We start from the raw sequence: 15,566 nt of genomic DNA on the forward strand, positions 1-15,566 counted from the left end.
GCTTAAAGCCCACCTCTTCAATGCTGCGTTCGGCACCTAACCCTTACCGTTCAGTGAATCCAGACTGCCCCAATTTGACTGCCCCTATCGGACCGACCGTTCACTTGTCTATTAGATTGTAAGCTCTTTGAGCAGGGACTGTCTCTCTTTGTTAAATTGTACAGCGCTGCGTAACCCTAGTAGCGCTCTAGAAATGTTAAGTAGTAGTAGTAGTAGGGAGGTGCAGGTGTCGGGTTTTTCTCTGCTAAAAAGTTGGCAACCCTAATTACAAGGCTTGGGTTATTATTCAGGGGTGGCCAGTTAAAATTCCAGTACTAGCAACTATGTGAATCGGCTTTCTGCAATGGAATGCTGCTACTATTTGGGTTTTTGCCAGGTACTTGTGACCTGGATTGGCCACTGTTGCAAGCAGGGTACTGGGCTAGATGGACCGACCGTTGGTCTGACCCAGTATGGCTGTTCTTATGTTAGGGGCAGTAGGAAACCCCTCTCATTCCTGCCCTTGTGACTTCCCTAAGAAAATTGACTGTCGTATCCTCTCGTGGCAGCTCACAATACTAGACAAAATACCATGAGCTTCTGCAACCTCTCACAGCAGCTCACGGTACGTTGTGTAGTATCACCATTTTCTTAGGGAAGCTGCAAGAGGCAGGAGCGAGGGGGGGGGGGGGTGGCTTGCATTCAGTTTGTTCTATGTCTGAAAAATATCAGTATGTGCAGAATTCATTTGATTTGAATGAATTCCCATACACTCAATTCACTTGTGTTAAAAATATCTATACATGCATAAAGCAAAGCTAAACAAATACTGCAAATTCGCACAAAAAAAGCTAAATGAACCAAAAATGAACTAAAAGGTTTTTTGCCTGTGCACATCTCCATTTCTTTAAGGTTTTATGGAGGGTTAGCACTGAAATGCCTGTAAGGCTGGTAGGGCAGAATAAATTTACCCTGTCACATTTTATCCATAGTCCCAATACTATCAATTCAATACAGGACTGGATCATCGCTCCAGAAGGCTATGCGGCTTATTATTGTGAAGGGGAGTGTGCCTTTCCACTCAACTCCTACATGAATGCGACAAACCATGCAATCGTTCAAACACTGGTAGGTTGACTCTGCTATTTATTTTCAGTTGCTTTATGAATGAGAATAGATTTTTTTTTTCTCCTCATTAAAGATTACGGGTAAACAGTTGGTTCATATTTCAGGTACTGGTCTACCTGAGGTTTCTCGCTTATAGGTAGAGTTTGTAATGGCTGTGGCAGTATTCTTAGATCTTTTTCATCTCACAGTATGAAATGCTTCCTGAAATCTTAGACTAAAATTTGTCCTGGGCCAGTTTCATTTCTTAGCTAACTCATCTGATGCACTGAAGCTACCAAGAGACAACCTTTTAGATTAATCTTAATGGAGGTAATTTTATGAAGTCATTCCTGTCCGTATCTGGCCACAATTTCACATAAATGACCTCTTCTAAACAGGGCTGGCATCGGGGAGGGGGAGGCCAACAGGGCAGCTGCCCTGGGTCCCACAGCTCCATGGGGCCTTTCAATCCAGGCATTCTTCCCCTTCTCCCTACCACAGTCCATCTCCTCCTCCCTTCCCGATCTTCTTTAAACATGTATTTCTCTTCTCAGAGGGGCCCGGCATGGCAGCCATTCTCGCAAGCTGCCTGCGGCTGCCCCAAAACATTCTCTCTCTGCTGCGATCCACCGCATCTGCCCTCCTCTGTTGCAATTTCCTGTTTCCGCCTGGGTGGATCGCGGCAGAGAGGGAAAGCTTCGGGATAGTCGGAGCCTAGTAGGGTTACCATATGGCTCCAGAAAAAGGAGGACGGATTGAGCCAGCCGGGTTTTACTTCCATTGCTTTGAAAGCAATAGAAGTAAAACCCGGCTGGCTCAATTACTTCCATTGAAAGCAATTGCTTTCCATTGAAAGCAATGGAAGTAAAACCCAGCTGGCTCAATCCGTCCTCCTTTTTCTGGAGCCATATGGTAACCCTAGTCGGAGGCAGCTTGTGAGGATGGCTTCTGCACCGGGGCCACTCTGAGGAGAGAAATAATAATATTAAAGAAGACGGACTGTGGTGGGGAGAAGGGGAAGAGATGTCCAGACCACATAGTAGCAATGTAGGTGGGGGGAGGGGGGAATCAGGGGCACCCTCCTTAATTTGTGACCTCTAAAACTGGCCCTGATTCTAAAACACCAATCAGCATAAAAATGGCATTTACTTTGCTGGTGGGTGTGCACAGGGCCAGAGTTTGGGCAGAATATGGGCAGAGTTCAGTCATGTAACCTAGATTTTGAAATGCTGTAATCTGTCTGCATCCATGCATAAAGTGTGTGCCACAGGGGCGTAGCTAGACAACAGATTTTGGGTGGGCCTAGCCAAGAAGTGGGTGGGCACCAGATGTTCTCCCCCGCCACCACCAAAAGACATCTTAGCTGGCAGGAAAATGCTTCTTTCCACCTTGGCAGTCTGCAGCAGGCAGGCACTGAAAACTGAACATGCGCAGGTGCCAGTATCGTGGAGAGTAGCGTTTTCATTACCATCAGGGGGAAGTCTTCAGCTGGTAGAGCTTGGGATCTCCACCAGCTACCGCTAAACGTGTGCTGCTGTTGGGTGGGCCTGAGCCCTAAGTGGATGGGCCCTGGCCCACCCAGGCCCACCTGTGGCTACGCCACTGATGTGCCATCATTCAACTAGCTCTTGAGGTGGTGCCCGCATTCAAGGTTCTTTCTGTGCCACTTACGCTAGTATTTCATATAGACAAGTAGGTAGCTAGTGGTCTTTATAAAATAAAACCTATGTAGGTGCATCTGTAGATGCTTAGCCATGCTGCCCTGCCTTGATCTTCTGGATTCTATAATGGTCACTTAAATATGCATGCCCAAATTTGGGCACAATTGTGAGATGTGCGCACAACTTAATTGGTTAGTGAGCCATTAACAATCAATTATTTATGTTACTTGGCATCAATCAGGATTTGAGCATGCATCTGACTGCCCACTATTGTATCTCTTTTTCAATGTACTTCAAATTGGATAGAGGAAAGAAGAGAATACATTAACCTCTAAATCAGACTCTGCTCACTTGCCAGCAATTTACTGATCCTTTCATTAAAAGGCACTGCAGCCTGTCAGGTTTTCAGGATTTTCACAATGAATATTCATGAGAGAGATTTGCATGTACTGCTTCCACTGCATGCAAGTCTCTCTCATGAATATTCATTGTAGGTATCATGAAAACCTGACTGGCTGGGGAGCCTCCGGGACCAGATTTGGGAACCAATGGAGTATGCTAATGTGGGAGGAAAAAGCCTCAGCACCCTGTAGCCACTATTTAAGTGATAAAGTGATCAGGGTTTTTCCAGTCATTGGGATAAAAATCCTCCCCACATAAAGCATTAAAACTCTGTGCAATGCCCCGCAGCTTAGTAAAAGGATCCCTAACTGACAAGCACAGCAGAGTGGTATAGAAGCTAAAATAAAGGAAAGTAAGAAATGAACTTCATTATGAGATAGGAAAACATAACAATCACACCAAGAGTCAAATAAAGGGAAAAACAACAACAACAAAAATAGGGATTAAAGTAGATAAGGGTGGGTAATATATATTAATTAAAATTGGTAAAAGGCAGGATTATATAGGAATGTTTAGCTGCTGCTAACAGACAGTCTCTCCGAACGCCTGTTTTAAAACTTTACCACTTAAATAGTGGATACAGGGTGCTGAGGCCTTTTCCTCCCACATTAACATACCCTGTTGCAAGATTTGCAGTTTTAAGGACAGTATCAACAAAATGCCGGCTGGTGAGAAAAGTTTGATTGAGAAGTAGATGCGCACTATTGTATAACACTGGGTGACCAAATCCCATAGCGCCAAACCCAAAAGGGGTGTGGCCATGGGAGGTGCTTGGGCGGGGCAAGGGTGTTCTGAAAATTTGGATGGGTCCAACTTGCATACCAGGTTTCAACTGGTGTAAGTCCTGGCACCTAAAGTTGGATGTAGAAATCCGTGTTCACTGCTACCTTGTAAAGAGCGCTCAGTGCGGATTTTTCCCAGCACCTGATTTTCAGCACCATTTCCTGAATCTGGCAATGTAGGACTTATTTTTTGGTAAAATAACAAAATATAACCCATAGGCACTGTGAGAATTCCTAATTTGTATAGCTATACTGAGCAGGACAAGGGAGATGTAAGTTCAGAAAAAGGCGGCGGTAAAAAGGGTCCTCTGGTAGCGGCGGAGGCCGATTTCCCTCCCCCCCCCCCCCCACACACTGGGGCCCTTTTTCCCACAGTTGATAAAAAGCCCCCTAAAAGAAACTGGCCATGTGGTAAGATTACTGTTACCACATGGCCATGCGGCGGCGAGTACTTACTGCCACCCATTGAGGTGGTGGTAAGGATTCCTGCAGTAACCCGGCGGTAACTGGGCAGTGCTGATTACCACTGGATTAGCGCCATAGCAAAAATTACAAAAATATTTTTCATTGCGCCAGGAATGGCGTATTCAAGGCGGAACTACCACCAGAGGCCACGTTGGGCTGGCGGTAGTTTCAGGTTGCCGAACAGCAAGCCCATTGCCGCGTGGCAACCCTTTAGTAAAAGGGCCCCTGAATGCACTAGAAAACCAAATGTAGTGAAAACCATTGCCAGAGGTTAATCTAGCCTTCATTGTGTTCATGCTCACACTAAGAGCAAGTTTTAACGTTCATAATTTACTCTTTTCATTCCAGGTTCACTTCATTAATCCTGAGACCGTTCCGAAGCCTTGCTGTGCTCCTACACAACTCCATGCCATATCAGTCCTTTATTTTGATGACAGTTCTAATGTTATCCTAAAAAAATACCGAAATATGGTGGTCAGGGCATGCGGCTGCCATTAGGAGGGTGAACAATTTTGTTGTTTTAACTTCTTGATGTGGTTACTAAAGCTGTATCTTCAAAGGAGAACTTCCATTCCTTAAAACTCAATGCAGCTCATTGTCCCGGAAGGAGGGGGGGGGGGGGGGGGGTGGAGGGCGGTCGGGCCTGAAGTGCATTGTGAACAAACCCAGAGGTCCCCCTAAAATATTTTTGGGTGGACTCAGAATGTGGCTACCAACTGACACTGGTGGCTACATTGAAATTATTTTCTTAAAATATTCAAATAACTCTAGCTCACTCCTTCATCTGCAGCAGCTGCAAACGTATCCATTGACGGCCATATCTAAGAATTACTAAGGTACACTACACTGATGTAGGTTTTTTTTTTATTGCTGCTATGAATGTTCAGGTTTTTTGTGATATCACAAAGGGCTTTCTGATGTCACTGCTGTGCTGCTGTTAAGATAAAATAGATCCCCCCCCCCCCCCCTAGCAACTTCCCTCATCAAATTGCATAACTCATAAAACCTCTTGGAACTAACATGTACTGTTTTGCAGGGAAGTCGTTCCTTTTAGGACAAGAATCTGCCTTGAGTTTTCAGGATGGTCGTGCCTCTTTAATACGGACTTGCAAAAGGTTCATGTTTCCTGCTTCAAGCTTATTCTGATTGGTTTTGATTTCTAGGGACATGAAGCTTTACGGGCAAGTAAATGCAGAGCTGAAGAAAATCTGAACGGAAACAGAAAACTGTGCATAAGACTTTTGAAAACTTTTTATTTATTTATTATTTTTTTTTTAAACATTGTGAAAGACAGAGTTCTACAGGCTGCTGAATGCAAATTCAAAGTCTCCATTAGACAGTACCTTGTGCAGTTCCTGTGTGATTCCACTTAGGGCCTCTTTTATCAAGCTGCACTAGCAGTTCCCACGTGGCAATGCCGACAGAGCCCGTTCAAAGGGCTTTGTCGGCATTGCTGCACTGAGAACTGCTAGAGTGGCTTAATAAAAGAGGTCCTTAGAGCCTCAGAAATTAAGATCAACAAGCAAATTATCAGTGAGACCCTATTTATCAGACTCAAAATACATTGGGGGCCCTTTTACTAAAGCTTAGTGCTCACAAACAGGGGCGTAGCTATGTGGGGCCACGGGGGCATGGGCCCCCACAGATTATGCCCTGGCCCCCTCTACATTTGACGACCCCCACCCGCCGCCACATCAGATACCTTGTTTGCTGGCAGGGGTCCCCAAACCCCGGCAGCTGAAGAGTCTTCTTCAGCGCTGGTTGACTCCTGCGCCTTCGTTGTGTGATCATCTGTTTCTGACGCCTTACGTCCTGCACCGTGTATGTAGCCCCGTGCAGAGGACGTAAGGCGTCAGAAACAGATGATCACACAACGAAGGTGCCAGAGTCGACCGGTGCTGAAGAAGACTCTTCGGCTGCCGGGGTTTGGGGACCCCCGCCAGCAAAAAAGTTACCTGATGCTGTAGCGGGGGGGGGGGGGGGGGAGGGGGGTTGCGGTTGCGGCAGCGGGTCCAAAGTGGCGGGGGGGGGGGGGTCGGTGGCTGGGGGAGGCAGCTAAAGTGTCCCCCACCTCGGGCTCTGGCCCCCCTCTCGCCGAGGTCTGGCTACGCCCCTGCTCACAAATGGATTAGCGTGCGCTAAATGTTGAGCGTCCTATCTTTTACCTATGGCTCCATGTGGCCCTTAGTGTGTACTGACCTTTAGTAAATGGGCCCCTTGGTGACTAAAATTTCAGAGACATACTACCTCCTTCAGGTCAGTGTTTACAAAGGCATTTTTAATGCACGTTAAACACTAACGTGCCTATAAGAAAGTATTGGCGTGCTAGTGTTTAACGCGCCTTAACTTTATAGGCGTGTTAAAAACGCTAACGCACCTTAGTAAACATACCCATATTTTGCTTGAAATGAAAGGGACCCCCCCCCCCCAACACACACACACACACACACAATTTTTTTCCCTTTCTGGGAAAGAGTGCACATCTTTCCTGATAGTGTACACAAGTGTAAATAGGGGTAAATTCTATGGGCCCTGTTTGCTAAGGTGCACTAGCGTTTTTAGCGCACACTAAATGCTAGCGTCACCCATAGGAATATATGGATGTTTTTAGTGTTTAGCGTGCGCTAAAAATGCTAGTGCACCCTTAGCACAGCTTAGTAAACAGGGCCCTTTAAGTGCTGCCTAAAAATCTGTGCCAAAAATTATACACACTGGGTACGTGCCCTTTTTAGAGTAGTGTTTAGGGCATAAAATGGTCCTAATTGTAGGCGCTGGCGATTATGGCCCAGATGCATCAACCAAACGTAAAAAAAAATCTAAAACGTAAAAGTGCTTACTAAATTTGAAAAAACGAAGAATGCACCAAAAAAACAAGTTACACATGTTCGGTGCGGTATTGTAAAGTACAATGCATTACAGATTCGTAATCCCCGTCGGTAATCGGCTCCTAAAACACGCGCAGAGCCACAAACTTCAACACAAACGTATTAAACCTACGTAGGTTGCTTACGTCAGATGGGGCCGTGCGAGGGGGGGGGGGATTGGGACATGGGAGCATTTAGCTCTGTGATCCTAGCAGGAGAGTGCAGTTGAAGAGGTCCTCAAGACTCCTTCATAAATCCCCCTTTCTAACAAAAGACCTCTTTCACTGTGATTCCCTTTAGCTCAGCAGAGAGACCTGGGCCCACTCCCGGCTGGGGGAAACAGAGGAAGGGAGGGGGACCTGACCTGAGCAGCTTAAAGTTGTTTTCAGAACCGGGAAATTGGCTTCAGAGGAGAGCGGGGAGGGAGGTGTTGTTTATCTCACTTTTGTTTTTAAACATGCCAGCTTGGAATTTTAAGGTGCAGGGGGAAGCGGGGAGATGACAGCTCAGGCCTTTACGACTGCTCTGACCATACGTTTAATATGTCGCGGTAAATGATTCGGTGTAATCGTCGGTATTGTTAGTGCATCCCGAATCTTCCACATTACAATGGTAGTTACTCTTTTGTATTCTGTTTTCATTAGCTGCTTGCTTCGTTGGAAAAAGGCCTTTAATGCATGCAACGGTTAGGAATTTCCTTCGTTAAAGGGGTGTTAGAGGGTCGTTAAGGTTTAGTGCATCTGGCCCTATGTCTGCTACAAACTGGTGTAAATGCCGGTTTGGCCAAATTCTGTATTTACACAGGTAAAATTTTAGAACACCCCTGGAATGCCCCAGCTTAGTAAAAGGACTCCAAAGTGTTTGCACGTGGAACTGCAAAGGGGGCGTGGCCATTGGAGGGGCATGGGTGAGTTAGGGGCGTTGCTTTAAAATACGCGCAGTGTTATAGAATTCAGGGTATCTGCACCCAACTTGCACATCTGGATTTACACAGCTCCTGGAACTACGCGCTATTCTACAGAGGGCATCGATCCCAGAACACCTGTTATAAAATATCGTTCTGCATCAGTTTTTTTGGAGCTGAATTTTTAGCAGCATTTATAAAAAATTTCCCCAATCTGTCCTCGGTAGGTGATGTCAAATGCAATGCAGTTAATGCTCAGTAAGGTATATTGGTCTCTGGGTTATATGGGAAGATGCTCAGCCCACTCCAACAGTTGACGCAGAGGCTTTGCAATTAATGCATTTATTTTTGGCCGTTATTATAGGGTAACTGCTAAATTTTTAATGCAGCTTAGCAAAAGGGTTGGGGGGCAGTGGTGTAGCCACAGGTGGGCCTGGGTGCGCCAGGGCCCACCCACTTAGGGCTAAGGCCCACCCAAAAGTAGCACACGTTTAGCAGTGGCTGATGGGGATCCCAAGCTTGACCAGCTGAAGACTTCCCCCTGATGGTAACGAAAACGCTACTCTCCACAATACCAGCACCTGCACATGCTCAGTTTTCAGTGCATGGATGCTGCAGACTGCCAAGGTGGAAAGAAGTGCTTTCCCACCAGCTAAGAGTTTTTTGGTGGTGGTTACGGAGGGGGGGAGAACACATGGTGCCCACCCACTTCTTGCCTAGGCCCACTTAAAATCTGTTGTCTGGCTACGCCCCTGTTGGGGGGGGGGGAGGTCAAATATATTAAATTAAGCAAATAGAAAGGTCTCTCCTACAACTTGTTTGTTTATATTCTGCTATTAAAAATGCAGATCGAACCACGTACTAAAATATTCAAGACTCATTTAAAAATTTGCACACAATCTTTGTGGGTTCTTGCGTTCTTCAAATTTGTAACAAAAGTGATCCTTGTCATGAATCCCCCCCCCCCCTTTATGAACCTCTGAAAAGAATTATTATCTACAGTTTCTGTAATATGTCACGCACATCCGAATAAAGCTAAACAAAGCTGTCCAGGCCTGACAAGGTATATAAACAAACATTGTCACTGCTTTTGTTTTGTCTCAGCATCCCACAGATAAAGGCACTGGGACTGCAGTTGATAAAACCCATACTGAATTTCCCTTGTTGATTTAGGCAGATGGTGTGTATTGGGACTTGCAGGCGTGCAGTGTACCAAAATTTATAAACATCTGCAGAGATCTCCGTTTCTGAAACTAGCTCTTCACGAACCCTCCCCTCGACACCCCTTGCCTCCCAAAAGGCTGGATGGACCTTCAGTCTGTCCCAGTTTGGCAATACTTACGTACCTATGTAATTTTATTTTCAGATGCTGTGTCAGGTTGCAACAGTTTGCAGTCAGTTCTTTTGCAACATTTTTCATGAAACAATGAATTCTTTCAAAATTAGCTCTACATCAGCAAATACAAGGGTGATATTCAAAGCTATCTAACTGGGCAAGAGAAATTCCTGCCCAGTTAAATTGCTTGTTAATTTCTATGGGTCCGATATTTAAAAAAAACACTGAGCTCCAAAATTTATTCTCCTAAGTCATGCTTCTAAATTTGTGCCCCATTTTCAGCCAAACTTATGAGCATATGTTTTCAGCTGAAAATTCATCTTAATTTAAACTCGCCATTCATTAGTTTAGGTTTTGCTGAAAATCAGTTCTAAGCTCTTAACTTTCTCCCCACCCTAAATCTGCCCCATTGCCACCCACTTTCTACGCTCCAAAATTTTGGAGTTTAGTCAAATTTTGAGTATAGTAGGTACTCAGCGCTAGCAAATTTTCAGAGGTCAATTTAGGAGTACAATTCTAAATGTTAGGAGCATAATGGGTCCTTTTACTAAGGGTGCGCTAGTGTAGGCGCATGTTTTGGACGCAAGCAGAATCATTTTTCAGTGCACCTATAAAAAATGGCTTTTTTTAAAACCGAAAATGGATATGCGGCAAAATAAAAATTGGTGCGTGTCCATTTTGGGTCTGAGACCTCACTGCCACCCATTCACTTAGCAGTAAGGTCTCACGCGTTAACCGCGCGGTAATCGTCTATGTACGTACAATGCCAATTACTGCCAAGTTAGCATCGCGCACTGGAAAATAAAATATATTTTCTGGTGCGCATAGCGGATGCACGTAAAAAATGAAATTACTGCCTGGGCCATCCCTTAGTTTCAAATTGACATGTGTTATGTACATAGGCCAAAAGAGGCGGAAGAAGACCAAAAAACCAGACTGAAACCACAGATGGTAAGAGCACCAAAGAAGCGTCTACATTTCGGTTCAGATTGCACCAGATTTCATGTCCTTTTACTCCTATGTGAGTTTCGGAGGAACATCTATATGCGTCAATTTGAAGACCCCTGAAGAAGGCCTTTTGGCCGAAACACGGACCGTGTAGGGTCCAAATCTTTGGTGCTCTTACTATCTGTGGTTTCAGTCTGGTTTTTTGGTCTTCTTCCGCCTCTTTTGCTGTTTTGTGCGTTTGGCATTTTTTGCGGGAGATTTTGGACTCTCTTTTTGTTGTTTTATGTACATAGCCGCCAACGCTGCTTAGTAAAAGGGTCCCTGAATTCTTTGAATATCGAGCTCTATATATTTTCTGACTTTCTTATTTTTGAGTGTTTGTGTGGGGGAAGGGAACGATGTTGAGCTGGGTGAAGGTGTATGGGAATCAGCGAAACATGACAAACTTCCTCCTACTTGTAGCAACATCCTTTCAATCTAGTTCCCAGAAAACTTTCTCATTTGCTTCTTCTCTTATTGCTTTTGAGATTGCTGACCCAGGTATGCAAAGAGGTCAATTTGTTCTGACCCAGGTATGCAGAGGTCAGTTTGTTCTGCTAACAACAAAGAAGAAAAAACATTTTCTTCTGAAACATTTTCAAATGTACCGTACTTGGGAAGTATGCAAAAAATACACATTAGTGCACGATATCTGGGGGCACTTATGTTTATGTTTGAGGGGCTCATATTTGAAACAGAAAAACATCCAAAAAGCAGCACAAAGCTGCAGATTGATTTTTTTTTTTCTTTGCCAAAACATCCAAATTGCTATTTTTGAAACACATTTTTAAGACAAAGCATCCAAATCACAAGAGGGTGTGTCAGGGGCGTATTGGGGTTGGGATTTGGGCATTCCCAAAACTTGGACATTTTTCTGCTATAATGGAACAAAGTAAAAACATTCAGGGCTAAAAGTTAGACAGATTCATCTAGACCTGTTTTGATCACGACTAAGGTCACAAAAAGGTGCCCTTAATGACCAAATGACCACTGGAGGGATTAAGGCATGACTCCCCTTTCTCCCCCAGTGGTCATTGACCCCTCCCACCCCACCCCCAAAGATGTGAAAGAAACAGTACATACCAGCCTCTATGACAGCTTCAGATGTTATGGCCAGTCCTATTAGAGCAGCAAGCAGGCCCCTGGAGTAGCTTAGTGATTGGTGCAGTGCACTGTAGAGAAGGGGACCCAGGCCCATATCTCACTCTAACTGGTACAGTTGTGGTGGAAAGCCTAAGCCCTCCAAAACCCACCAAAAATCTACTATACCTACATATAGGTGACACCTGCAGCCACAAGGGCTATTGTAGTCAGTGGTGTACCAAGGGGGGGGGGGGCGGTAGGGGCGATCCGCCCCGGGTGCACGCCGTTGGGGGGGGGGGGTGCCGCGCGTCTGTCGGCTCCACTCGTTCCATGCTCCCTCTGCCCCAGAACAGGTTACTTCCTGTTCCGGGGCAGAGGGAGCATGGAACGAGCGAAGCCGACAGGCACGCGGCACCCCCCCCAGCAGGTAAAAATGCACCTGGGGAGGGGGGGTGTCCTTTCGCCGGGGGGGAAGGTGTCCTTTCACTGGGGGGGGGGGGGGTGGCGCATCGGCGATCTGCCCCGGGGTGTCAGCCACCCTAGGAACGCCACTGATTGTAGTGTTGTACAGCTTAGCTAATCAAAAGATCAACATTTTTTACAACAAAAACTTTATATCACAAGAAAAGAATTTAGAAAGGAACTCCAATTTAGGATAGGAAAGTTTGTCAATCAACCAAAGAAACTAACATTAAACAGCTTTTCCTTCCAACCAGGCATTTCCAGTAGATATCAGCTCTCCTTATTCACCTAAATTAAATGCTAATTTTAAAAAGTATGCTTTAGGGTCCTGCTAAGTGCTTCCATGTTGTGTCCATGTTATGCAGTTGTCCCCAGATTCTACATATGGCGCCTAAAAAATCAGCGCTGAAACCAGTGCCAACTAAGAGTATTCTATAATCGGCACCTAGAGTTAGGCGCTGATTATAGAATATGCTTAGTTGATATTTCAGCGCCGATATCTGCATGCATCCGTTTACACCAGCGAAAACCTGGTGTAAATCTCAGTGCATAGATTTAGGCGTACTGGCTATATTCTATAACTAGGCGCCAAAATTTTGGAACGCCCATGAAACACCCATTTCCATGCCCATAACCACGCCTAAAATGATGTACACTGTTATAGAATATGCCCAATCCATGCCTAACTTAGGTAGAAGCATTTACACCAGGTTTTAGTTGGCATAAATGGTCATGGCTAAATTTTAGTCATAGGAGTGGGTGCTATGTGTATTCCAGTGGCATAGCTACGTGGGGCCTGGGGGGCCTGGGCCCCCATAGATTTGGCCCTGGACCCCCTGTCGATGACCCTCTTGACCCCCCCTCCTGCCGTCAACCCTCCCCCCTCTGTCGCCGTGGGCTACCTTTGCTGGCGAGGGACCCCAATCCCCGCCAGCCGAGGAGGTCCTCTGATCTGCAAGGCTTCGTTCTGTTTCTGTGAGTCTGATGTCCTGCACGTACAATGTGCAGGACGTCAGAAACAGAACGAATCCTTCCTGGGAAGAAGAGAACCTCCTTGGCTGGCGGGAATTGGAGTCCCCCGCCAGCAAAGGTAGCCCAAGGCGAAGGCGGGTGAGGGTTGGTGGCGGGAGGGGGGTCGAGAGGGTTGTCGGCAGAGGTCGTCAAAGTTGGTGGTGGCGGCACGGGGGGGGGGGGGGTCGACAATGGCGGGGGGGTCAGCGGCGCTGGGGGGGGCTAAAATGAGCCCCCCTCACCTCGGGCTCTGGACCCCCCTCCTGCCGAAGTCTGGCTACGTGCCTAAACCGCGCCTAACTTTAGGAGAAATGTATAGAATAGCACTAATTACAGTTTTTTCCAGCGCTGATTTTTTTGTGCCATAAATAGAATTCACCCTTTTGTGTGTGCTAATGCAAATGTGCTAGCTGGATCATGCTTCCATGCCCATTCCCTGACCATGCCGTGCCCCTCCCCCAAAAATGTAGAATTAAAGAACTTGTGATTATTGGGCACTAAGAGGCAAACTGCTGTAGGCTTATTTTTCCACCTTAAGTGCACATTAGTGCTTAACGAGGTTTAGTAAAGGGGCCCCTCTCTTAGCTATGAAGATGAAACACAGAGAACAGGCCAGGCTAAATCAAAGATCGACGTTTTGCAACATTTTTTTTCTTCTGTCATGAAAATGAACCCGTGATAAAGTGATGGATGGAGAAGCCCAGGTGGTTCTGAACAACCTGCTGCCCTTTCACCTTTGAAAACACAAGTCAAATCCAGACCAGATGTCTGTAAAAGTTCTTAAGGAAATGAAGTTAAAACAATAGTGTCCCACACCATGCTTTCTCACAGAAAAATGGCACGAATGGTATTCTTTACCATGCACCAAGCTAACCCTGCATGAATCCTTTGGAGGCAGTGGGTTATGATCTTAGGAAGACACAGATTTATCATGTAGATACTCAGAGATAATGGGTGGGGAGAAATTACCATAAGTGCAGGTGAAGAGGGTCCTTCGGAACCCCCCTCCCCCCCCATCGTAACTGCTCGGATCCTCATTTCTCCCGCACTTCAGTCAGAAGTGCTGCCCCATGGTAAGTCCAGAAATAAAAGTCAGCATAGGGCCTGCCAACCCTCACATGCTGACAGTCTCTGCACAGTGGTCATAGAGCTTCTTGTTTCCATGGAAAACTGATCAAGGGGTGGAGGTGGGGGGAGGGCATCACAAGCCCAGTATGCACAGGAAAACTATCAGGCTCTACACTGAGTTTTGTTTTCAGGGGTTACCACCTTGGTGGCACAACACCCCCATAAAGAACAGCAGCGTGGCTGTAGGCCCAGAAAGCAGCGTGGCAGCTGTGGCTGCCGTCTGGTGGTCAATGAAACTTTGATGCTGGAGACATAAGCTTACGTTGCCTTAGGGAGTGGAGGAGTAGCCTAGTGGTTAGTGCAGCAGGCTCTGATCCTGGCAACCTGGGTTCAATTGCAACTGCAGCTCCTTGTGACCTTGGGCAAGTCACTCAACCTTCCATTGCCCCAGGTACAAAAACTTAGATTGTGAGCCCTCTAGGGACAGAGAAAGCATATAATGTGTACATCTAGTACTGCTATAGAAATGATTAGTAGTAGTAGGTATTCATTAATGAATTGGTTTCCCATAGGTTTAGTAATACTACTAATACCTACCATTTCTATAGCTGTCCGCAGTGCTCTGAGGAGAAGCCATTTCTTAAATAATGTCCTCAGAGTATTCTAAGGCATTTTTTCAGTATAGCTCCCCTGACTTCAAGGCAACTAATGCTCTTTCACCTCAGGTTATGAAGAGCAGAGAAGTTAACTTTTGCTATTGTACGAGTCAGAATATATACGAGTCAGAATATATTTTACTTAGTGCTCAGTTGAGACAATTGGTTTTCATCATGTTTTCAGTTCCCTTATTGGGGGTAATGAGGTGTGTTGGAAGGTTGAAGGCTTCCCCCTGCATCAAGTCCTTAGTGTGAACTGGTACAGGGACTAGAATGAAAACAGAATATTTTTCTTCCCTACGGTACACCAGATAAAATGGATTGCATTTTTTTTTTCCATCTCATGTCAAATATTTTATTTTTCCAAAAGTGATTCAATCTTATCATAGACTCACAGACTTCAACAACTGAAAATGAGTTACCGGAAAACAAAGGAATGTCTTAACCACTATCTACCGGATTCTATATATCGCACCTTAATTTCCATGCGGATATCGAAGTGTGTTCTATAACAGTGCACGTAACTTAATTGTTTAACTAGCTAATCAGCACTGTCAATTGGATGTTTTAACAAGCAATTATCAATACTAATTGGCATTTAATTAAGATTTACGTGCACAGCTCACGAAGCATATTCTGTAACATGGTGCGTGGAAATTCCACGTTGCATAGTTGAAAAGGGGGCATGGCCATGGGCGTTTTGAAAATTATGCGTGTTGTTATGGAATACACCCACTCTGCGCCTAATTTAGGCATCAGGATTTATGCCAAGTAAAACGTGGTAGAAATGGCCACGACT

At 45.6% G+C, this 15,566-nt stretch overlaps 1 protein-coding gene across 1 annotated transcript in view; it reads left to right on the top strand.

The window, feature by feature from the left end:
* Positions 1-5,784, top strand: part of BMP7 (bone morphogenetic protein 7) — a 117,111-nt gene extending 111,327 nt beyond the window's left edge. Inside the window, exons 6-7 of the mRNA XM_030211999.1 lie at positions 997-1,107; positions 4,745-5,784. Of these exons, the coding sequence (XP_030067859.1) occupies positions 997-1,107; positions 4,745-4,894 (261 nt within the window). The 3' untranslated portion in view covers positions 4,895-5,784. The remainder of the gene's footprint in view (positions 1-996; positions 1,108-4,744) is intronic.
* Positions 5,785-15,566: the final 9,782 nt, after the last annotated feature.

The sequence above is a fragment of the Microcaecilia unicolor genome, chromosome 8, assembly GCF_901765095.1.
Source record: "Microcaecilia unicolor chromosome 8, aMicUni1.1, whole genome shotgun sequence".
Lineage (NCBI taxonomy): Eukaryota > Metazoa > Chordata > Amphibia > Gymnophiona > Siphonopidae > Microcaecilia > Microcaecilia unicolor.